Here is a 19,949-nt window from a genome sequence, read left to right as displayed (position 1 = left end):
GAACCTCCTAAACGTTCACATTCCTATATCCTGGAAACAGCAGGCTCAGACTAAGATTACAAAGTGTCCTCCTCAGGCATCGATGTGGAAGAAATCATTCATGCTCCTTGCCCTATTTAATTATTAACAAGAAAGTAGCTGGCACTGAGAGCATATTTACCCAGTGCTGAGTAAATGAACAAGACTGTTCTTTTATTTTACCTCTTATCTTCAAAACCCAGCATCCCCACCCATTCTCAGTGCCTGCAGCTGCCTCTGTTCATCCCACTGACTCTGAGTACTGGGTGGTGGTTTGGTTCTAGGGGTTTTTCTCTCACCTTGTTGTATAATTTCCACCAGCCCCAGTAGCGTAGCTGCAGGAACTTGCGGACGTTCCTCTGAACGACCATCAGGCCCAGCCTGCAATGAAGCAGAATATGCGGGGTGACATACGAACAGCTGTCAGATTCTTGGTTATATGAAGATATAGTAAGGCCATCAATCCACAAGCCATATCCCATTTGACAGCTTCTGAGTTCACTCTTAAATACTGAGTTCATGTTTCTCCACTTTGCCAAGTGGTTTTCCATTCATACTATTGTTTCCTAAACCAGGGACTATTTGAAGAGGCGCACAGTGCAGTGTCTGTGTACCATAGCATGTGCGTTCTTGCATCAGGTATACTGTTAGGGTAGGCATTGCTCTATCAATGGGGTGTAACCCTACCTGGATGCTGGAGCCTGCATGCAGCATTACCTGAGAGGAGTAGGAATGGCTAAAGCGCTATTCTTCCAGATGCAAACAAGGTTAGTGGCAGTATTCTGAGACTGGAAAAATTAATGAATGATTTATTAAAGGCTATTAAACAGAAAGGTTGGAGAGGTTTCCTCTGGCATCCCTAAACCTATAATATTGGATGCCAGGGACGGTACTAAATAGAGGAGAGATCACTCTAGAGATATCTGGTTCAATGCTGTCCCTCTGTAGCATCCACTTCTGCTACCGTTGGAGACAGGATCCTGAGCTAGATCAACCATTGTTCTGACCCAGTATGGCACCGCTTATGTTCTTATGAAAGAGTGACAGGATTGTATTGGCATAGAAAGAATGCTGCTATTGAAGTAAGGAATCATATTTTAACATGCTGGAGGAAATGTATAGAGTGCAAGAAAATAATCTGATGTTCTTGCTTCTCTTCCCCTGCTCCTTCATCTTGCAGCCACAGGGGTCCCTGGAAGCAGCAGAAACCCCACAGTTTTGTTGCACAGGTTAGGAGAAAAATACTAAAACTCCACACTGTGTATCATGGGGTTGTATGTCAAGAGGCTCACTGCATCACGGGTTACAGTAGGATCTCAACAGAGGGCTCGTAGGTTCATTACTATGTAGGTCTACTCCCAACTATTACCCCCTGTGGCATGGATGTAAAGGAGGCAGTGGAGCTCTTGTGGCTTTGTTGCTGTAGCAGGGCTCCACTGCATGAGGCCTGAAAGCAAGGATGTGTTAGCATCCTGGTCCCCAGGGAGATGTCTCGTAGGCTGCCCTGTAACTCTGGCTGTGTATCAAAATGAAGAGACTGAAGTCCGGGTATCATTGCACAATACCTAACAGCAACTGGTATGCATCATAATTTCTAAAGCCCCCTAAGATACATGGTCGAGTTCTGATAGTTGAAAGGGATACCTTCTCTCCAGCATCTTTTTGTACTCAATCCTCATCAGGTAGCCACGACCACGGGACTGTAGCATGGTCATAATCTTTGCTAGACGGTCATCTCGCATGTCTTCCAGCTTGGCCAGCACTCCGGCTCGGAAGAACACCTTGGAGAGCAAGAAAAGACTATGGGAACTTGGCATGCCAGCCTGACCCCAGAACTAGGATGGACAGTGAACTGTTGCACTCCTGTCTATGATAGACATTTCCAATTATCAAGGCTTGCTCAGTGATATTTCCTTTTCCTTTTGTCTCTGTCTGTGGATAGCATATGAAAGTTAGGAATTTTATAAACAGGTAGTACAGGGATCCATTTCTGTTTCTAGCACTGACTTTTTTTTGTACTTTAGCCAAGTCACTTACCCTCTTTCTAGCTAGGCTTGCTTAGTTGTAAAATGAAGATGGAGCAAGATGTAATTAATTGAAAGGCCATCAGGTATTTTGGAATTGAAGGTTAAAGGAGATGTGGAAAGTGTTTGAGTGTTACCAAATTTAGGACAGCAGAACTTCCCCCTTTGCATGTCCATTACTATAGCCTCTCCCATTATGACACATAGGCAGAAATGCAAACTGTTGTCATGCTCTAATAAGATTAGAAATTCAAAAGCCAAAATCTTTTAACTTAGTCTTCAATCAGGAAAAGTTCTCAGTCAGTGGGTTTTTTTCCTCAATTTACGAGTGAGTAACAAGTGCGTAAACTTTAGCCCGGGCCTAAAAGCATGCTTTGTATTATTCTGCATTGCATTATTTCATTATAGGACATTGTCTAAAGTTGCACGTTTGTGTAATTAATTGAGGACAATCTCTGCCTGAAGGTGCAGAGTTAAGGTTACTGTAGAAATCTCAACTCTATGTCCTTATCATATACGCAAAGCAGCTCATTTTTAAATCATCTTAAATCAGTACAGTTTCCCATGCCAACACACTTAAATTGAGTCTTAGTCTTAGACTGGTTTAGCTGAAGTTAGTAGGAATAAAAAGTACCTTGGTGTGCCCAATTTTGTATTCATCGTCTCCCAGGCCAGTAGAGCCAAGCAGCAGTTCTGATGCTTTTTTATTGTCCACAAATCCTTGAGGGATCACATTGGGGTTCAGGACCTGGTATCTATAAAATGAGAAAGACATGCATCATGTTGTAAGACTTATGGTGGGGGACAGTATAGAAGAGCTAGGCAAGGGTTGGCATCTACTCCAGTCAGTCTCTTCCAACACAGGTTGCCAAAAGACATAATGCTGGATTGCAGACTAGGAGGAACTTGGCAGCCATCTCTAGGCCTCCTCTTTCTTAGGGTTGGTTCAAAGAGGATTATTAGCAAATGGAGCTCAGCTCCTCTATTTCCTCATCTCCCAAGGAGAAAATTCATCAGACAGGCTATCATGTGGGGCTGTCCCCTGAAAGGATAAAGGATGCATGGACAAAAAAATAATGTTCACCTCTGTTTGAATTCAGGGTACTGCAGCCTGTTAGGAAAGCCCTTCCTGCAAATACGGATGCCTTCCAGTACTCCATTGCAGGCCAGCTGATGCAATATCAAGTGAGCATCGACCACCCCTAAAAGGAAGCACACAGAACAGAGTCAGTGTTTCACCTAACCAAGCTAGAAAGGAGCACAAGAATTGGAGCTTTTCCTGAAGTTTGCCAGCAGTTACACAGAGAAGGGGGACAGGGCAGGTTAATGACACAGAGGTCTCTCATTCTGGAAACAGACTGGGGAGAACGAAAGTGGAGGAGATGGGACTGTAACCAGGGTGCCTTGCATTTTACTGCAGGGTACAATGCAACCTGAAGTGTTCAACACCCACCCCTCGCCGGGGCCCGGGACCTGCTCTATCATGCTCATCCCTGGGTAGTTATTGTGCTGCTGAGAGTCCAGTGGCACCTGGAAAGTCCAGGAGGTGAAGTGCCTAGTGCCTTCATCAACACAACTGTATTCTCAGTAGTCATCAAGGCGGTAAAACAATATATTGTGGCTAACCAGGCATTAACAAAAGTCCTTTTGCTGTTTAGTGGTTTCTATTCCATTCCTTGCCAGTTTACTACATGAAAAAGACATGTGTGGAAACAGGAGGCTTCTTTTTCATAGTTAATCCTGCAATGAAGTCGTAAGTCAGAGAGAATGCAGTCTCACTGTTAATGACACCAATTTGTATGCTCCAGGGCCTTGTATTTCCCTGTTCACCGGATTTCTACAAAGGTAAGCAGGGCTCATTAGCCATCCTGCCTATAGATCTGTCTCTTGGTATCTCGTCTGATGCTACTTTACCTTGAAGGGACGTAGAGATATTCTGTGAAGTGGTGACCCCTGTTCTTTCATTACTGGGTAGAGATGTGCTGCTCAGTCAGCCAAAGCTAGTCCTGAAGGCACTGCCTTGCTTTGCCTTCATGTAGTTCAGAGATGCTGTAGACACTTACCGGATTGCTTGAACTCGTTGGGAACAATGCAGCGTACAAAATGGGGGGCTGTGCTGTGCAAAGTGGTCATCAGCTTGGTCAGCTGCTCCTGAAGCCAGAGGAAATGTGCAATGAGTAAGAAAAGCTGAAGACATATCACCTTGTCTCCAGTGAATTGAACACTCCTCAACAGCTGCCATACAATGTGAATGCCAGTTGTGATGCTTCACAGCCAAATGAAGAGCATGGCAGGCTTGGAAGTGGAATGACCCCTTGGGGGTCTGAACCCTAGATTTTCCCCTTTAAAGGTAGCTGAGATCATTCAAGACAGCTGGTGTTCTGTGACTGCTCCTTATTCCCTTGTTCACAGCCATCCCTTCAGGCATCACCTCAGTACAAACAACAAACCATGAAGAGCCTGGACTCATATCTCTGTATCCAAAAGAATAACTTCATGAACTGGTCATAGGAGGAGGCCCCGATCTGCTACTAGGGGTGGAATCAACACATTTATCTAGCATGTTACGTTGATTAAAAAAGTATGAACAGGAAAGGCAGTGCATAGCAACCTGATCCAACTCTAATGGGCGTCAGAGGCTGCTAGCAATCAAGAGTGGAGGAAACAGCAGCATGATGCATAATAAAAGCAAATGAAGATCATCTGAATCAGGCCTAGAGCTCACTTGACCCAAACTTTGTCAGCTGGATTCCAGTTTGCGAACCCCCAGGCATACCCAAAGGTTTCTTTTTTTCCCTTATAATCTTCCCTATCTCACTAATGATCTTCAAGCCAAAACTATGCCGAGAGGTGTAGAGGTGTTTGCTCCATGTCTAGCAGTAGCAGGGGACCTAGGTAAAATGAGCGTACTGCATCAGCCTTATGGAGAAGCAGGCAGGATGGTGTCAGTGCTGTAGAAATGGTAGGCAATGTTGATCAGACCAGTGTTCAGTTCCCTATTCTGCTACAGGCCTCCTGTGTGACTGAGATCGAGAGCATGCGAACGGCACTGGGCATGCACGCAGATGGGGCATGTGCTCAGATACCATTGAACCTGTCTTCACTGCCAAAACACATGCATGTAGATAGACTAAGCAAGCAAGGCTGGTTTTTGGCAGCAGGGTTCATCAGGAAAGCAGCACAGCTCTGACCTTAGTCTTTCGATGTCTCTGTTCCCTATCTGGGAAAATGGGATGCTAACACTGCCCTAGCTCACAGGGGCTGTGGGGAAAAGCACATTCAAAAGGCTGGGAGGTGCTTGACTACTACAGTAAAGGGGGCTGTAACAGCCCAGGGGGATAGGCAAGGGGTGAAGAGAGAATGACTACTTACCCTGTAGAAGTTGGAGACAGTCATGAAAGAAGATCCTCTTTTCTGCTTCTTGGTACTAGCACCTAAAGACAAGATTAACATGCATCACACGTGTAGGATATGGAAATTATAGACTGTGGCATTTAAAACAGATACAGCTCATTAGGGGCTGTTAGCTAGCAGCATGGTTCTCCCTGCATAAAACAATCTTTGAATAAGGAACAAGTGCTGACCGAGCCCACACTCTGCTCTGGTTTGGGCTGTTCTCACTTATTTACACCCGTAAGGGAGCCCTGTGTTCCAGACTGAAGTTAACCCTTGGAAAAGAAACAAAGGAGTAAACTAAGGGTGTTTTCGCATGTGCTCCAGCAGGGGAGGGAGGAGCACTTTAATTTGAGCAGCAATGAGAGTGTCTCATGTATCAGCATCCCTACACTGAAAAATGGTGGCAGGGGTGCTTTAACAAAAGCTTGTTCAATGAGCTTTAGTTAGAGCTCCCTCTGCCTCTGTTCTTCAGTGCAGGGATGCTAATACACATGCCGCTGGAGTCTGCTGGAGTGCGGTAATTACCACACCCCACCAGATTTGATTAATCAAGTCTGTTCCAACGGGTTGTCATTACAAATGCAAATTGGGCCAAATTCTCTGCTCCATCCCATTGGTGCACTGCTCTGTCATTCGACAGAGGCGTACACCTGTAACCCAGGGGATAACATAGCCCAGTCTGTTGATAACTGAGGATCTTAAAAACCTTTCTATAAAGCTCTTTCCTGTTCACTTGTTTAATGGCAGTGCTCTAGGCTGGGCTGATGACGGCCCTTCTAGGCAGCAAGTTTTTTCTGGTTGATAGAAACTTGACATTTGTCTGGTCAACAGAAGGCCACTTCTCACCGGAGGGGACTGTGGTGTACCATTAGCCCTGTGCTGCACCCATGCTTCTCTCAAAGGCAATCGTGCTCCAGCAGCAACAGTCTAGAAAGTCTTGAGTGCACTCCACATGAGGGCACTCCGGCTGCCTCTGGTAGTGCTAGAGGGGTGTGATTTTCAAGGACAGAGCTGGATCATTTTTCTGCATGGATGAATTGCAGAGGCAGGCACAGTCTGTTACCTGAGTATCCTCAGGCCTAATCTTGTCCACACTTGTGGGAAAAACACTCATGTTGCTAAATGGGCAGATCCCATTGGGTGAAATACATGTTCCCCCTTGTCCCACTCTTGCTGGTGTGGGACAAGGGGTGATGTGATCTCCCCACTCAGCCAGACCCGTTCTCTGCGATCGTGGGGAGCAGGTCTGGCTGCATGGGTAAAGTGGGGCGTATGGAGGCACCCCAAGCTTCCCCAGGTTCCCCTCTGTAAGCAGGGAAAGTGGGCCAAGGCTTGAAGGGCCCTTACACCATGAGAGCACCTGCCCAGGGTGGCTGGGGAATGCGAGCAGCTCAGACCACTCATACTCTCCCACCATGGAGCTAAGGGATGTCCACCTCAATAAAGCAGCAGTCTATTATTACCTTTTGTCATGCCACTAATTTTCCTTGGGTGCAGTGTGCACATCTATTTGCTTCCCATAGAAAATGTTACAGGGACACAAATGAGGTGTGGGGTGACCTCCATTTCCACTGACCGCATTTGTTTGCAGTCTCATAGCAATGCTTGGACTGGGTCATGCTTACGTACCTGCTGCTGCCTCCTCCTCTTTAAAGAGAACACAGAGCAGTGGCATGGATGATTTCTGGAACAAGCCCACCACTGTTTCATTCAGAGGGTCCTTGTTTTTCTCCAGCCACCCAGTAATATTGTACCCGACCTGAAGAGAGGAGAACAAAGGGAACACTCCAGATTCTCTCCCATTGTGTATTCGTGAGGAGAAGCTTCTCCGTTGGTCACTGACCTCTCAGTAAGGGGGAAGAAATCTACTGCAAGAAGAGGAAGCATAAAAAATAAATGCTGATACCGGGTTGGCATTAACTCACTGGAGTCGTGTGGATCTGGGCATGGGAAGGCACTCTTGCCTTAGACAGCCTGCTTGCTATCAGAGGATGGAAAAAGCTGCTCAGTAGAAATAAGACTAGAGCATAGGCCCCTGTGATTCATGCTTTGATGGTGTTTTGTCAGTACATCCACTCAGTCAAGTGTGTGGGGACCTGGCAGAGTTTTGTAATATGCATAAATACCATTCCTGCTGCTAAGCATTAGCACGGCTGCTTGAAAACACAGCAGTGAAGCTACAATGTTCATGTTACGTGCCCCAAGAAAGGCTAGATAAGCCACGGGGAACACCAGAATGCCAGCAGCATTTGAGAAACCAACCCAACCATTAATTTAACCCGCTGGCCAAAGGGCCTTCCTTGTAACCGACTTCTGAGACTCTATGTCCCCAAAAAACAAAGTCTTGGCCCCAGGGGGATTCTTGCAAAATGATTTTGTAGGGATTTAATTTTTAGTCAGTGTCAACCCGTATGTGTTGAAGTGACAGGCTTGCTACTCATAACCCATTAAAGTGCCTGACTTAAATCATTGATCGCCCAGTTGCCCAACTGATGCTTTTAATTTATCTCATTTGTTGTTCCAGTAAAGGCAACTTGAGATGAGTTTTGAGAGGAGGAGAGGATCATAGGAAAGTAGGACTGGAAGGGACCTCATGAAGTCCTCTAGTCCAGAGGGCGTTTCATTGGGGGACCCAAACTTCCTACTTGGGTGATTTGGTATGACTCAACTGAAGTCACCAGAGCTCCTCAGATTTACTTCAACAAGGAGTTTAATCCATGCAGTGCAATGTGCTGTCATGTATAAAGTTTAATGTGCTTTGGGCATGATTTAACTCTGTTCCCACCAAAGCCTATGAGGGTTTTTTTGTTGCCCTCAGTGAGAGCAGGTCTGAGTCTTTGTGAGGACCCAGATCTGGATGGACATGATGACAATAAAAATCACAGTATTCTGCACTTACTGTGCCAGCATAGTGCACCAGCTCAAAGTGGGCTTCAGCTCCCTTGCCCTTGCCTCCCTTGGGCTTGAGGAAGTTGGGTGACTTGCCCAGGTGGTTGTCATAGAGGGCAGCCTTGAAAGTCGCATCTGTGGCCTTCGGGAACACACACTGCTCTTCCAGGATGGAGAAGATGCCCATGGGCTGTGGTGGGGGAAAAGGATCACCAGGGAGAAAAGGATCAGAAAAGTACATCACTGCCTTCTCAGTAGGCAGCTGGGGCTGGGACTTCACAGAGGGGTGTCTTCACCCCTTGCAAGGATGTCACCTTGCTGCATTTGCCACCAGCCACTAAGTTAATCTCTAATTATGTCGTTCTGTGCAATCAGGCATGGAGAAATCATGCTCTTCACATCCCAGTTTATCAGGACAGCTGGGAAGGTTACCTTTTCCAGGAGCTCAATGCAAGCCTGCAGATCCAGGCCAAAGTCAATGAACTGCCATTCAATCCCCTCCCTCTTGTACTCCTCCTGCTCCAGCACAAACATGTGGTGGTTGAAGAACTGCTGCAACTTCTCGTTGGTGAAGTTGATGCACAGCTGCTCAAAGCTGTTGAACTGCAGAGAAGAGGGGAACAGTAAAGTGCTGAGCAATGTGTATGTCCGTGAGCCCCTGACGTGTGTCCCCAGACCCTACCCATACCACATGTCTGCCAGACAGCAACACTTCATTAATGTTAAGGGTCAAGTTCCTATTTCATTTAGACCATCGCCACCCCAGAGTAACTCTGCTGAAGCCAGTGGTTATGCCAGATGCCCTCTGAGGAGTGAGATAGGAATTTGGCCATAGGTGAACATGCCGGTGTTGTTTTCATTGTGTCTGGTCTTCTCCGAATACCTCATTCTCCATTGCCATTTCCCTCAACTCACAGTGTGGGGGAAGGGCCCCAGAGGAAGCAGGTGATCTAACAGGTGCCTGCAAAATATGTGCTTTCCTTTTCCCAGTGCAGAGCCCTGGGTTCAGGCCACAGTAAAACCCAACGTGGTCTCTTACTCCTTCATTATGAGCTCTATGCTCTGCGCTCATTATTTTCCAGGAGAACTCTCTGTTCGATGCTCCTAACTGAGTGCCGGATCCTGTTGGGCAGTAGCGGTATATGCTACTGCATTCACCAATACCAAGGCTAACATTTTAAAGGAGGGAAGGCTAATAAGGAAACATTTTTTCACTAAGCGACAGGGTCCCATTGCAGAAAGAGGTTACTTTGCTTGGTGTACCTCAAAGATCTCAAAGCCAGCAATGTCCAGCACTCCAATGAAGAACTGTCTCTGCATCTTGGTGTCTAAGGTCTTGTTGATCCGGACCACCATCCACTTGAACATCTTGTCGTAGACAGCTTTGCCCAGGGCACCAACGGAGTTCTGACATTGTTCCAAGTTCTGGCCTTTTTGCACAAACTCATTGCCCACTTTCACCCGGGGCCTGGTGATGCCCTTCTGGAGCTCCCCAGAGTTGAGGCCCATGAGGTGAGCAACTTTGTCGGCCACTGTGAAAGAGTAAAGGACCTTGTTAACTGACGGGCGGTGGAACATCTTTAGTTTGCCTATTCACGTATTTCAGCATGTACAAGAAAAAGGTTGCAGCTCTCTGAGAAACACAAGCCCTTCTTCCCTGCAACCTTGTGGTGACCGTGGCACTCCAGAATGGCTCTGGGAGGGCAGGGCAACACTTCTGTCTCCCCACTATTTTTTTTTAATAATATATTTAGTGTTCCATGTCTAATTAGTTAAATCAGTTCCAAATCATATCAATTGAGCAGAATTCAGTCGTTCCAAAAAACATATCAATTGAGCAGGCAGAACTCAATCATTCTAGACACCGCATACGGTGCTACAACTGGTGAGCATCCTCTGTCCCAGACCTATCACCCTGGGACTTCAGATACTCCCAAATCCATTGGCAGGCATCCTACATGAAGGCCCAAGCCCAGAGATCTTGGGGTTTGGATGCCTCCAGATATTCCAGGCAAGCATCCTTCATCCCAGACTCTTAAGTCCAGGACTTCAGGTACACCCTACACTTGATCTTAACTCACAAGAGGTGTCTCCCCACAATTTTTTAAAGATATTTTTCATGTACCAAGCCAAATCAGCCAAATCAAGCCCAAATCCATGAGTCAGTCCAGAACCATCAGTGGCCCTACAACTGGCAAACATCCTCCACCCCCACCAGGGGTTTCAGATATTTCCAAAGTCTTTTGGCCAGCATCCTACATGCAGACCCAAGCCCGGAGGCTTGGGGTTCGGATGTCCCCAAGTTTCGTCTCCCTCAGCCACACAGCCGCAGGAACAAGCTAGGCAGGAGCCTCCCATGTCCATAAGGTGAGCTTTAAGTCCCAACACCTTGGTGGGTACTAAATCAGGACAGAAGAACAGTTATCCCCAGGAATGCTTAAGGAAAACAGCTTTCTTGAACCCAGATACATGGCATTTCCCTTGCCAGGTAAGTATGGGTCAGCAGAGTGGCCAGCCCTGTTGGAGCGGAGAACATAGCACACAGCCAGTAGAGGTGGCCTCCAGTGGCTTCTCTGCCTCTGCATGCCTGTGAGCTCCAGGAGGCATTATGCCATGCTGGGCCGTGACTACAAGAAGTGTTTAGCTGGCAACCTGATGCCCCCCCTGTGCACACCAGTTCTGATTCTTGACTGCACATCTGCTCCCTTTGAATGTGCAGCTGCAGCCTGCCACTTAAAGTGAATTTTTGCCCTCTGGAAATGAGCTCTGGCCTCAGCAGCTTGTCTCTGATTTCACTGAACGGGCTGAAAATTCAGAATCACTATTCTGTTGGCTGTTGTCTTTGATCGAACACAGAGACCACAACCTACCCTCGGTGCTGTCTACCTCTGCCTGCTCCTCTCTTGGCTTCTGTTTGAACTTCATGTTGCCAAAGTGCATGATGCCTCCAGTCAGCTTGTAGATACCATGCTTCTCTTCTGAACTGAAGCCCAGAACATCAAAGGCCACCTGGCAAAGGGGGAAAAGACCCACAGGAAGGACTCTTTAAATCTACAACATAAGCAGCAGGACTGAAGCTGCTTCTTACTCTGAACAGCTAACGTGATTTCACAGCCTACTGAGATCAGCTCCATGGCAGAAGTCATCTGAACAACATCACACCCTGACTTAAATGTGACAGCCTGGCTGAGATTTTCAACCCCTCTCGCCACCCTCCTCTCTCCCCCTCATTTAAAATTGCTGGAAGCTCCTATTAGCAACAAGATCCCCTTCAGGGGTCTGAACATCTTAGACGTTTAATTTAAATCCACTCAGTTTTCCTCTGGAGCCCAGGGTCCCAACGTCGCCCATGCAAGTGGTGTTAATCCTTGATGCACAACATAGCTGCACCTTATTTCTAGAGAGAGCCATGATAGCACCGTGTCTCACCATGTGCTTGCCATCATTTATATTTCTTCAGAGGACTTACATCTGTGCAAATCAGCTCCTCCCCATCATCCATGTTGTCTACAGTGGTCACTCCCTGACAAATCCAGTGGTAATGGTTAGGATCAGGCACCAGAAGCAACATTTCTGTGGAGAGAGGCAAGTAAGGAACAGATTACATACCATGACCTTGCCATCAACACAGTTACCTAATAGTACCTGTGCTGCGCCAATGGTTGTACATAGATCCCTTTAGGAATGAGATTTTCAGGCACCCATTCAAATAAATGGGAGCGCTGAAAACCTCAGACATTCCTGTCTGAAGAAGTAAGCCATCTATGTGTTCCAGCAGTTGCTCCTTTCAGGCTGAAGGTGGTAAACCTTACTTTAGCACTAAACCTGCCCAAAGCAACCAAGACCCATCAGTGCACCTTAGACCAGAAAGCAGTGGGGGTTAAAGGATGGGAAGCACGACCTGGGGGGCCTGGCTGAGCAGAGCTCCCTGACAAGTCCCTCCTCCCTCTCTTTAGTGTCTTCATTAAGAGATCTCCCTCTGAGATAGCCTGCTCACTGATTAGCAAGGCTCTGGTGAACACATCCCTTGTTCTGGAAACAAAGGATATATCAGGGGAGCCTGAATGAAGAGCAGTAGATACAATCAGAAAAAGCCATACCAATAAGTTCAGGCTTCTTTTTGGAGAGGATCTGATAGAAGATATGATAGCCCCTCTCAGCTGCCTGCTGGGAAATGACACGGGACTTCTCTAGGAGATCTGAAATAAAGAGGGTAAATCCAGGCCCAGGTTAGTGCTGAAGCTGTAGGTGAAAGGAGTGTTGTCTTGGCTCCATTTATGTCAATGGAAGTTTTGTTGTTGATCACAGTGAAGCCAGGATTTCATTAATAGTAGATACCCTCTGGAAGCAAAGTCTTTCCTTGCTTGACACCCATCACTTAGTGTAGGAATAATCCTGATACTTTGCACTTCTATACTCAGCCCTTTGGCTGAGGCTCTCAATGCACTTTAGAAGCATCACAGGGTTCTGGCTGGGACAAGGTTTTATCGTCATTCTGCAAAGGGGTGAAATGGAGGCCAGGAACGCAGGCACCTATCCCAGGTTATAAGTCAGTGGCAGGTCCAGGGAGAGTTCTGATTTCCAGAGAGATCTCCGAAACTCCAGATGGAGAACCGCTCCATAGTCCTGCAGGATTTCTAGACATGTTATGACATATCAGTATATTGCCTCTAAGGTTAACCTATTAGTCTTCTCCATGAGCTGCTCTTCCTTCCACAGAAGAGCCACAAAAATTTCCCACACCCAAAGGTCCTAGTCTACTGGCCCGATGGTGCTGTTTCCCACTGACATGAAGTCTAATCCCTGATCCCTTGGTCAGACCTAGGGAGGCTGCAGTGTGTGAGTGAAGCAACGGCAGGAAATGGACCCGTTTGCAGAGCAGGGGTTGGAGGAAGGAGCACTTTGCACTGCTCAACAGTCAAGGAAGCTGCAGCTCTTTCCTCTGAGGCCCTCAGCAACCACACAGGTGAATGCAGCAGAACATGGATCAATTGAAAATAGCAGGCAACTGGGAATCCCTTGCTACACATCAGCAGCCCGTATGTTTCCTTTCTCTCCTGCTTTTCTCCTGTGAAAGTCTCTTGGCAGGAAACATGCTGGGGTCTCCGGATTATGAGAGCTAGGATCCATGATTCTCAAATTAGTTTTAAATGCACAGGTGCAAACCTAGAACAATGCACTTTCCCTACAAAGTTATTTTTAGGATCCTAACTATGCTACAAAGATGCCATTGTATTACAGCAGCATGGCTGGAGGAAGATGTGGGACCATGTCCAAAACATAAAGATGTTTAGGGCTGGGACCATGCCTTTGATGTGTCTGTACAGTGGCTAGTGCCCTGTGGGCATTTCCAGAACCAGTAAATAAAGTCATCGCCACCTAGAATGGATGTCTTTTAGCAGAAACATAGGACCAGATTGTGGTTTTATCTTCATCAGGACAAATCCATCAAAATCAAGTGTTAACTCCATATTTGCACATCTGTGACTGAGATCCGAGTATGCCCAATATAATATAGGTATAGACAATATAGCAGGGGGCTGGACTCGATGATCTCCCGAGGTCCCTTCCAGCCCTTATGTCTATGAAATCTAAGAAATGTCTGCTGTCAGTAGGAATTTTTCCATTCACTCCAATGGGCTTTGGACAGACCCAAACTGAACTAAATGAAAAGAATAATGTGGCTACTTACAGCTCTCAATGTCAGCCCCAGCCAGTTTGCCTGTGGTACCAAAGTGGATTCGGATAAACTTGCCCTAGATAAGAAAATGAAAGATGAGTCAGTTCACCAAGATTGCAGTATTTGTAGGAAAACAGCAAATAACTGAGAGAGTCAGAGTATTCACAGGGGACAGAAAGCTGTGCCTTCGGGGGCAAGTTTGCACGTCAGTGAGAGGAAATTTAATCTTTTCAAAGATCAAATCTATAAAAAAAAAGCCTGTTGTTCTTGAACATTTTAGCAGCACTTAAAGAAATCTTCCTGTTCTTACAATATTAGATAACGGTGAATATGGCACAGGCCAAAGGAGTGGGAGTTAGGAAAAGCCATGAACGACCCCCTATCTTTTAGTTTATGAGCCACTGAAAAAAATTTGAAAGCTGATGGCAATTCAGCATGAAAATAAAACATTTCAGGGGGTTTTGGTGACATTAAAAGAATAAAAGTTAAAAAAACGCATGTTGGGTTGTTCACATTTTGTTTTGACAAGTTTTGGTTTTATTACCAATGTTGAAAGCAAATGTCGTTTCACTGCGAAAAGTCAGAGCATTTTATTTGGAAAATACCCAAATTGAATGTTTAGAAGGGTTCTAATTTTTTTAATCCAATCAGCAAAGTCTGCCAGTATTTGCAAGATTTGGTGTAACTGGATTTGCATTTTTCACTTATCCAAAGTTTTGTTTGGAACATTTTCCCCATCTCTCCTGGGACCTCTTTCACGCACCTGCTTTGACACTGGACAACTCTCTGGGGCCCTCATTCATGAAAGTATTTCACACGTATTTCAGACAGTGATTTCTGGGGGATGTGAGTACAGGCTTCCTGCTTTCCTGAATCATTGTGTACATAAATTTTCTTATAGGTACAAGGCCTTCATGATAATTTCCTTTCCCATGGGTCAAACTATGGGTTCATTTGGTAGTATTAACAAAGTATTTTAAAGACACTACATAAGTGCTAGAGGTCGTTAGTCTGGTGTTTTTTTAATCTGGATGCAAATGTTTCTGAGATTTACATCCTATTTACATGCTTCCTTCAGGAAGCTGGAAGCCATATAGCTGGATGTAGAATAGTAGTGAACACACACTACTGTCTGAAAATGCAGTGTGCTGTATACATCATTATTATTCCTAGAGGGATTTTTTTCCCCTTTGCAAGCACTTATAATTCATAATGGAATTGCCATCGAAACAGAACTGAAGGCAGCAGAGTCCAGCACTTACGAAACGCGAGGAATTGTTGTTCCTGGTAGTTTTGGCATTTCCAAAGGCCTCCAGAACAGGATTAGCCTGGATGATTTGATCTTCCAGGGACCCCTGTACAAGGAGAAGCAGGAGATCAAAATCATCAGAGCACTGAACACATTACTCGTGACAGCCACGCTCTTCCCGCGAGCTGCTCAACTCAGGATGGCGGAGGGGTAGCTGCAGCAGGATGCCTGTGCTGTTGCTTGCTGTCAGGGAGCCTTACCTTCCCATCGGCAGCCTGTTTGCCAGTGCTGCCGATGTTGGCAAAGTACTGAATGACCTTTTTCGTGTTCTCAGTCTTGCCGGCACCGGATTCTCCACTAAGTGAAACAAACAAGGAAAACCGTTAGGTGCTGGGGGGAAAAAAATAGATGATCAAAAGCAAGCAATGGTTTGCACGCATCAGGAGAGCTGCACTTGTTCTCAGGCAGGAGCTGAGATCTTACTTTCTCCAACGTTAGCAGGAAGAAACTGAAGGTAGTGGCTGTGGGTAAAACCCTCTGGGGACAGCTACCTGCAAAATTTATGTGAACTGGTTCTGCTCTGCCTTACACTCATGCAAAATTGATGCTTGCTGAATTGTACCTAGGAGCTCCCAGATCTGTGCATGAGAAGGGAGCAGATGAAAAGAAGGGAACAGGACTGGGCCAACCTGACTGGCATCAGACGACATCCCCCCTCATTCTGCCCTCTGCTCACTGCCTGCTTCCTCCATTGCCTTCTCTCCTGCTCAGTGGGGACAAAGGGATGAATGAACAACACCCCAAAGAAATACTCACGTAATCAGCATAGACTGGTTCTCACGGTCTGTGGAGAAGCAACAAACAGGACAAAGTGGGTGTTAATAAAGGTTTTCAGATTCCCATAGGAGCAAAGGAAATCCTGTGCAGTTTGAACATGATCTGGACTTGGGGACAGCTCCTTTCTACCTCCCCCACACCATGGTCTCTTCCTTCTCCAACCACAGAGGGAAGCCTATGACCATGAGTCTTGGCAGGGAGGAGGGGAGCATCTGCAGGACACTCTCTCTTTTGTTTTCCTATCAGCCCTGCGGAAAGCTCTCCAGAGGGCTCCATGGAGGTCCAGTCCCCCGGGATCAGTGCCAGTGGGGATCTGGTTGGTCTCTCCCATGCCAGGGAACCCCAACTTGGCAGCATCTTTCAATGCTTCCCTCTTCAAGGCTTAGAACCTCACACTCAGGAAGATCTCTCAGGGTGGATACAGTTAGGAAGAGCGATGATAAAGGGCCCTGAGGGACAATGGGTATTGCCCAGGCTATGGTTAGGTCAGCAGAGGAAAGGCTGCACAAGCAGGGTGAGTTTTACACGGGGAGTCCTGTGAGCCGAAAGAGGGCGATCATCATCATCATTCCAAGCACAGACAGGACAGCATTATGCGGGACAACAGGTCGCGTGAAGCGAGGACAGCTTGAGAGGAAGGACAAATGCAGACATGAGCAGGAGCGTGAGCTGTGCAGAGCCAGGAAGGTGAGAATGAGAAGGTTTGACTAGTATCAGGAGAGGAGTCACTCTGCAAAGTGGAGGTGGCTGCAGCAATGGGAAGAAGGCATTGTCCAGGGGGCTATATTTGGCTTCTAGTAAGTCAAGGGTCACTTTGCTGATGTCAGCGTGAACAAAAGCAAACACCGGGTAGTGAAGATAGAAGCAGAGGAGTCAGCTTATCCTTAGCACTCACCCATGAGCATGTCGTGGTAGGCATTGTCAGAGATGGAGAACAGGTGAGGAGGCATCTCTGTACGCTTCCTGCCCTTGTACATCTGGGCAACCCGGGCTCCATAGATGGGCAGCCACTTGTAGGGGTTGATAGTCACACAGAACAAACCGGAGTAGGTCTGGAGGGAGAGAGAGTAAATAAACCATTCTGCACGTGGCAGGGACAACATAGAAAGGACCATGGCTTTGTGCTCAGAAGCAGAAATCTTTACTGGGGGCCTGACTGCCATTGGCCAACAAACTCCTTCTCCACAGCAAGGAAAAGCAGCCAGGTTCCCTTCCCACCCACTTGCAAACATTGTTGCTTGGGGCCCTGTTATTATTTAGGTAAGATGATTTTCACCATGTTTCTTCAAAGAACATTCAGGTCATGTTTTGCAAAGAGGCATCATCATTGGGACAGTTGGAAACACGGAGCTTGTTACTGAGCTGTCTCTGGTGACACTCCAGTTTTCTCAAAAGCCCAATAATATAATACATCCAGATAGCAGCTTTCCCTCCAGGATCTCAAAATGCCCTTGAGCTGTACAAGCATCATTGTTATCATCATCATTATCATCGTTATTGTTGTGGTTGTAAAGCTTTTTGAGAACTTGAGTGAAAGGTATAATAAGAATAATAAGAATAATAATTGTGGTTGTTACTGTAGCACCTACAAGCCTTTGTCACAGACAGTGTGCGAGGTGCTACAATTCATACTAAAAATGCTTTTTGAGAATTTGAGTGAAAGGTATAATAAGAATAATAAGAATAATAATTGTGGCTGTTACTGTAGCACCTACAAGCCTTGGTCACAGACAGTGTGCGAGGTGCTGCAATTCATACTAAAAATGCCGATAGGTCATTTTCTCTATTTTCCAGGTGGGAAACAGGCAGAGTGAGGTGAATGGCTTGAGACACAGGGTCGGGATGACAACCCAGGCATCCTGACACTTAGCTATTTGCTTTAACCAGATGAGAGACAAGCAGCCAGAGAGAAGGGGCTGAATGCTGGAAGGCTAAAGTTGCACCAGATTTGCACCACCCTCATTTTAAGCTTTCAGTCTGGCTCTCTGCACTAGACTGTTTCTGTAATCACTGCACACCGCACAGCTGTCACCTCTGGCCATTCCACTCACATAGATCCTCATGTGGACATAACGCTGACGCAGGTTGTCCAAGACGCTGGCCTCATTCAAGAAGGTCATGTTAGCCATGTCACTGATCTGGTAGAACTTGGGTGGGTTCATCTGCTGGACATTATCCTTCTTCAAAGTGAGGGTCTGTGGGGCGAGAGGAACACCGCGTCAGTGCGGCTGGTATCTACACACCTTCCATCGGAGATACCGACTGTGTCCTTCAGAGTGAGAGGACTGATGCTCATGCAACTAGGGAATGGTACCAAGAACCTTTCTCTGCTAGGTCAATGGATTGAATCTAACCTTTCAGAAGCCACCAAAGATGTTACCCTCTGAAGGGGGTTTGTTGGCCCATGTGAGAAAACTCTAATGTCCCAAGGGACGTGTATCCACATCTCAGTCCCTTTCTGCCCTGCCAACACTGCCTTATTAGCCATCTTAGAGGGACTCCAGACATGAAATGGCCAATGCCACTGGACTGTGCTTTATCCCTACTGGTTCTTCATCCAGATCAGGTACAGCTATAAGGAGGAAGCTTGAACTGCTGTTTTCTGAACCTGGGTCCCCCAGGGATAGCGGGCTTCAGCCTCCTGAGTTGCCAGCTCCAGCACAGAAACATCCTAATCTATGAAGTAAACTTTGAGGGTGACCATGTTTCCTTCCCATGGAGGAACAGAAACCTAGCTGTGCACTCACTGTGGCTTTCAGGGGTTGCGTGGGAGCAGCCGTATTCACCTCTGGGCAGTCCAGGGGTCACCAACTGCTCTGCCAATGAAGAGCCCAATCCTACAAACTTCACCAGCAAGTGTGTCTCTTCTTGTATCCCAACTGGCTTCATGACTAGTCTTTTTAGGCACTAAATTGTCAGTCCCTCTCCCTCCCGTCCAGAAGGATATGACTGACTTCTACTAATGTCAATCTTAACCTAACCTAAATGAGTAAGAAATGGCTCCCTGAAATCAAGAGGCTTACCCTGGAAAAGCACCTGCAAAATTCACAGCAGTAGCAGGGCAGGAGTTGCTGTCACCCCCTTGTCCAGCTCATCACACCAGACTTACCTGGTTGGCCACAGTCTTCACGGTGACTTGGTCACCCGCATCCGACTGGATCTCACCGGCGATAAAACCCTCCTTTTCATCCTTCACCCAGCATGACTTCTTGATGTCATAGGGCTTGTTCATGGCCTCGATCTTCTCTTTATCAGGAGGAGCCAGGAATGGCATGGGGTCCACATCGTCCCCACACTCTCCTTTATACGCACCAGGCATCTTTGCTTTAGGGCAGGCAGCAGGTGAAGCTGGAAGGACAAAGAGATGGGGACCAGTGCTTCCCTCAAAGCTGAGAAAAGGAAGGGGGGAAGAGCCCAAAATACAGTAAGAAACACAAAGAGAAATCCTGAAGCCCTATCCTTTGCCATGTTGGGCACCGATATCTCTGAGTGAATCCTACTAGGGCTATATGAGGACAACTTGCGGGACAGGAGGAGGTGAGGGTGTCTCCAATGTGCTGAACATCTCAGAGACTCTGTGCGGCTCTGGGCTTCTGTCATCAGTGACTATCACCCCCAAATGCCTCACTTACTCCTGTGGCCAGAGTAAGGCAGGTGGCACAAATCCTCGCCTGTGCTCTCCTTGCCAGATCTCCTGCAGATGCAAGCCAAACATGAACCCTCTTATCAGGAAAGACTGAAGCTGCATCTACACAGCAAAAGGAAGGTGCGCTTGGAGTATGTGTAGACAAACAAGAACTAGCTTTAGTTTAATTAGCCCTGGTGACAATATCAGCAAAGATGTGGCAGCAGGGGC

The 19,949-nt window shown here is 46.8% G+C and overlaps 1 protein-coding gene across 1 annotated transcript in view; it reads right to left on the bottom strand.

Annotated features, from left to right (window-relative positions):
• The window catches only part of MYH16 (myosin heavy chain 16), a 42,462-nt gene extending 23,050 nt beyond the window's left edge, over positions 1-19,412 (bottom strand). Inside the window, exons 1-20 of the mRNA XM_090023406.1 lie at positions 19,203-19,412; positions 18,145-18,288; positions 16,989-17,145; positions 16,073-16,100; positions 15,517-15,613; positions 15,270-15,362; positions 14,020-14,083; positions 12,428-12,526; positions 11,797-11,900; positions 11,198-11,336; positions 9,591-9,859; positions 8,760-8,930; positions 8,338-8,517; positions 7,064-7,197; positions 5,415-5,469; positions 4,106-4,193; positions 3,127-3,244; positions 2,677-2,797; positions 1,663-1,799; positions 318-399 (exon numbers count right to left, since the gene is read on the bottom strand). Coding sequence (XP_089879532.1) covers positions 318-399; positions 1,663-1,799; positions 2,677-2,797; positions 3,127-3,244; positions 4,106-4,193; positions 5,415-5,469; positions 7,064-7,197; positions 8,338-8,517; positions 8,760-8,930; positions 9,591-9,859; positions 11,198-11,336; positions 11,797-11,900; positions 12,428-12,526; positions 14,020-14,083; positions 15,270-15,362; positions 15,517-15,613; positions 16,073-16,100; positions 16,989-17,145; positions 18,145-18,288; positions 19,203-19,412 — 2,490 coding nt within the window. The remainder of the gene's footprint in view (positions 1-317; positions 400-1,662; positions 1,800-2,676; positions 2,798-3,126; positions 3,245-4,105; positions 4,194-5,414; positions 5,470-7,063; positions 7,198-8,337; positions 8,518-8,759; positions 8,931-9,590; positions 9,860-11,197; positions 11,337-11,796; positions 11,901-12,427; positions 12,527-14,019; positions 14,084-15,269; positions 15,363-15,516; positions 15,614-16,072; positions 16,101-16,988; positions 17,146-18,144; positions 18,289-19,202) is intronic.
• Between the last annotated feature and the right edge of the window lie 537 nt (positions 19,413-19,949).

The sequence above is a fragment of the Crocodylus siamensis genome, chromosome 12 (assembly GCF_052110815.1).
Source record: "Crocodylus siamensis isolate JL-2025a chromosome 12, ASM5211081v1, whole genome shotgun sequence".
NCBI lineage: Eukaryota > Metazoa > Chordata > Crocodylia > Crocodylidae > Crocodylus > Crocodylus siamensis.
This window is presented reverse-complemented; position numbering and strand designations above follow the sequence as displayed.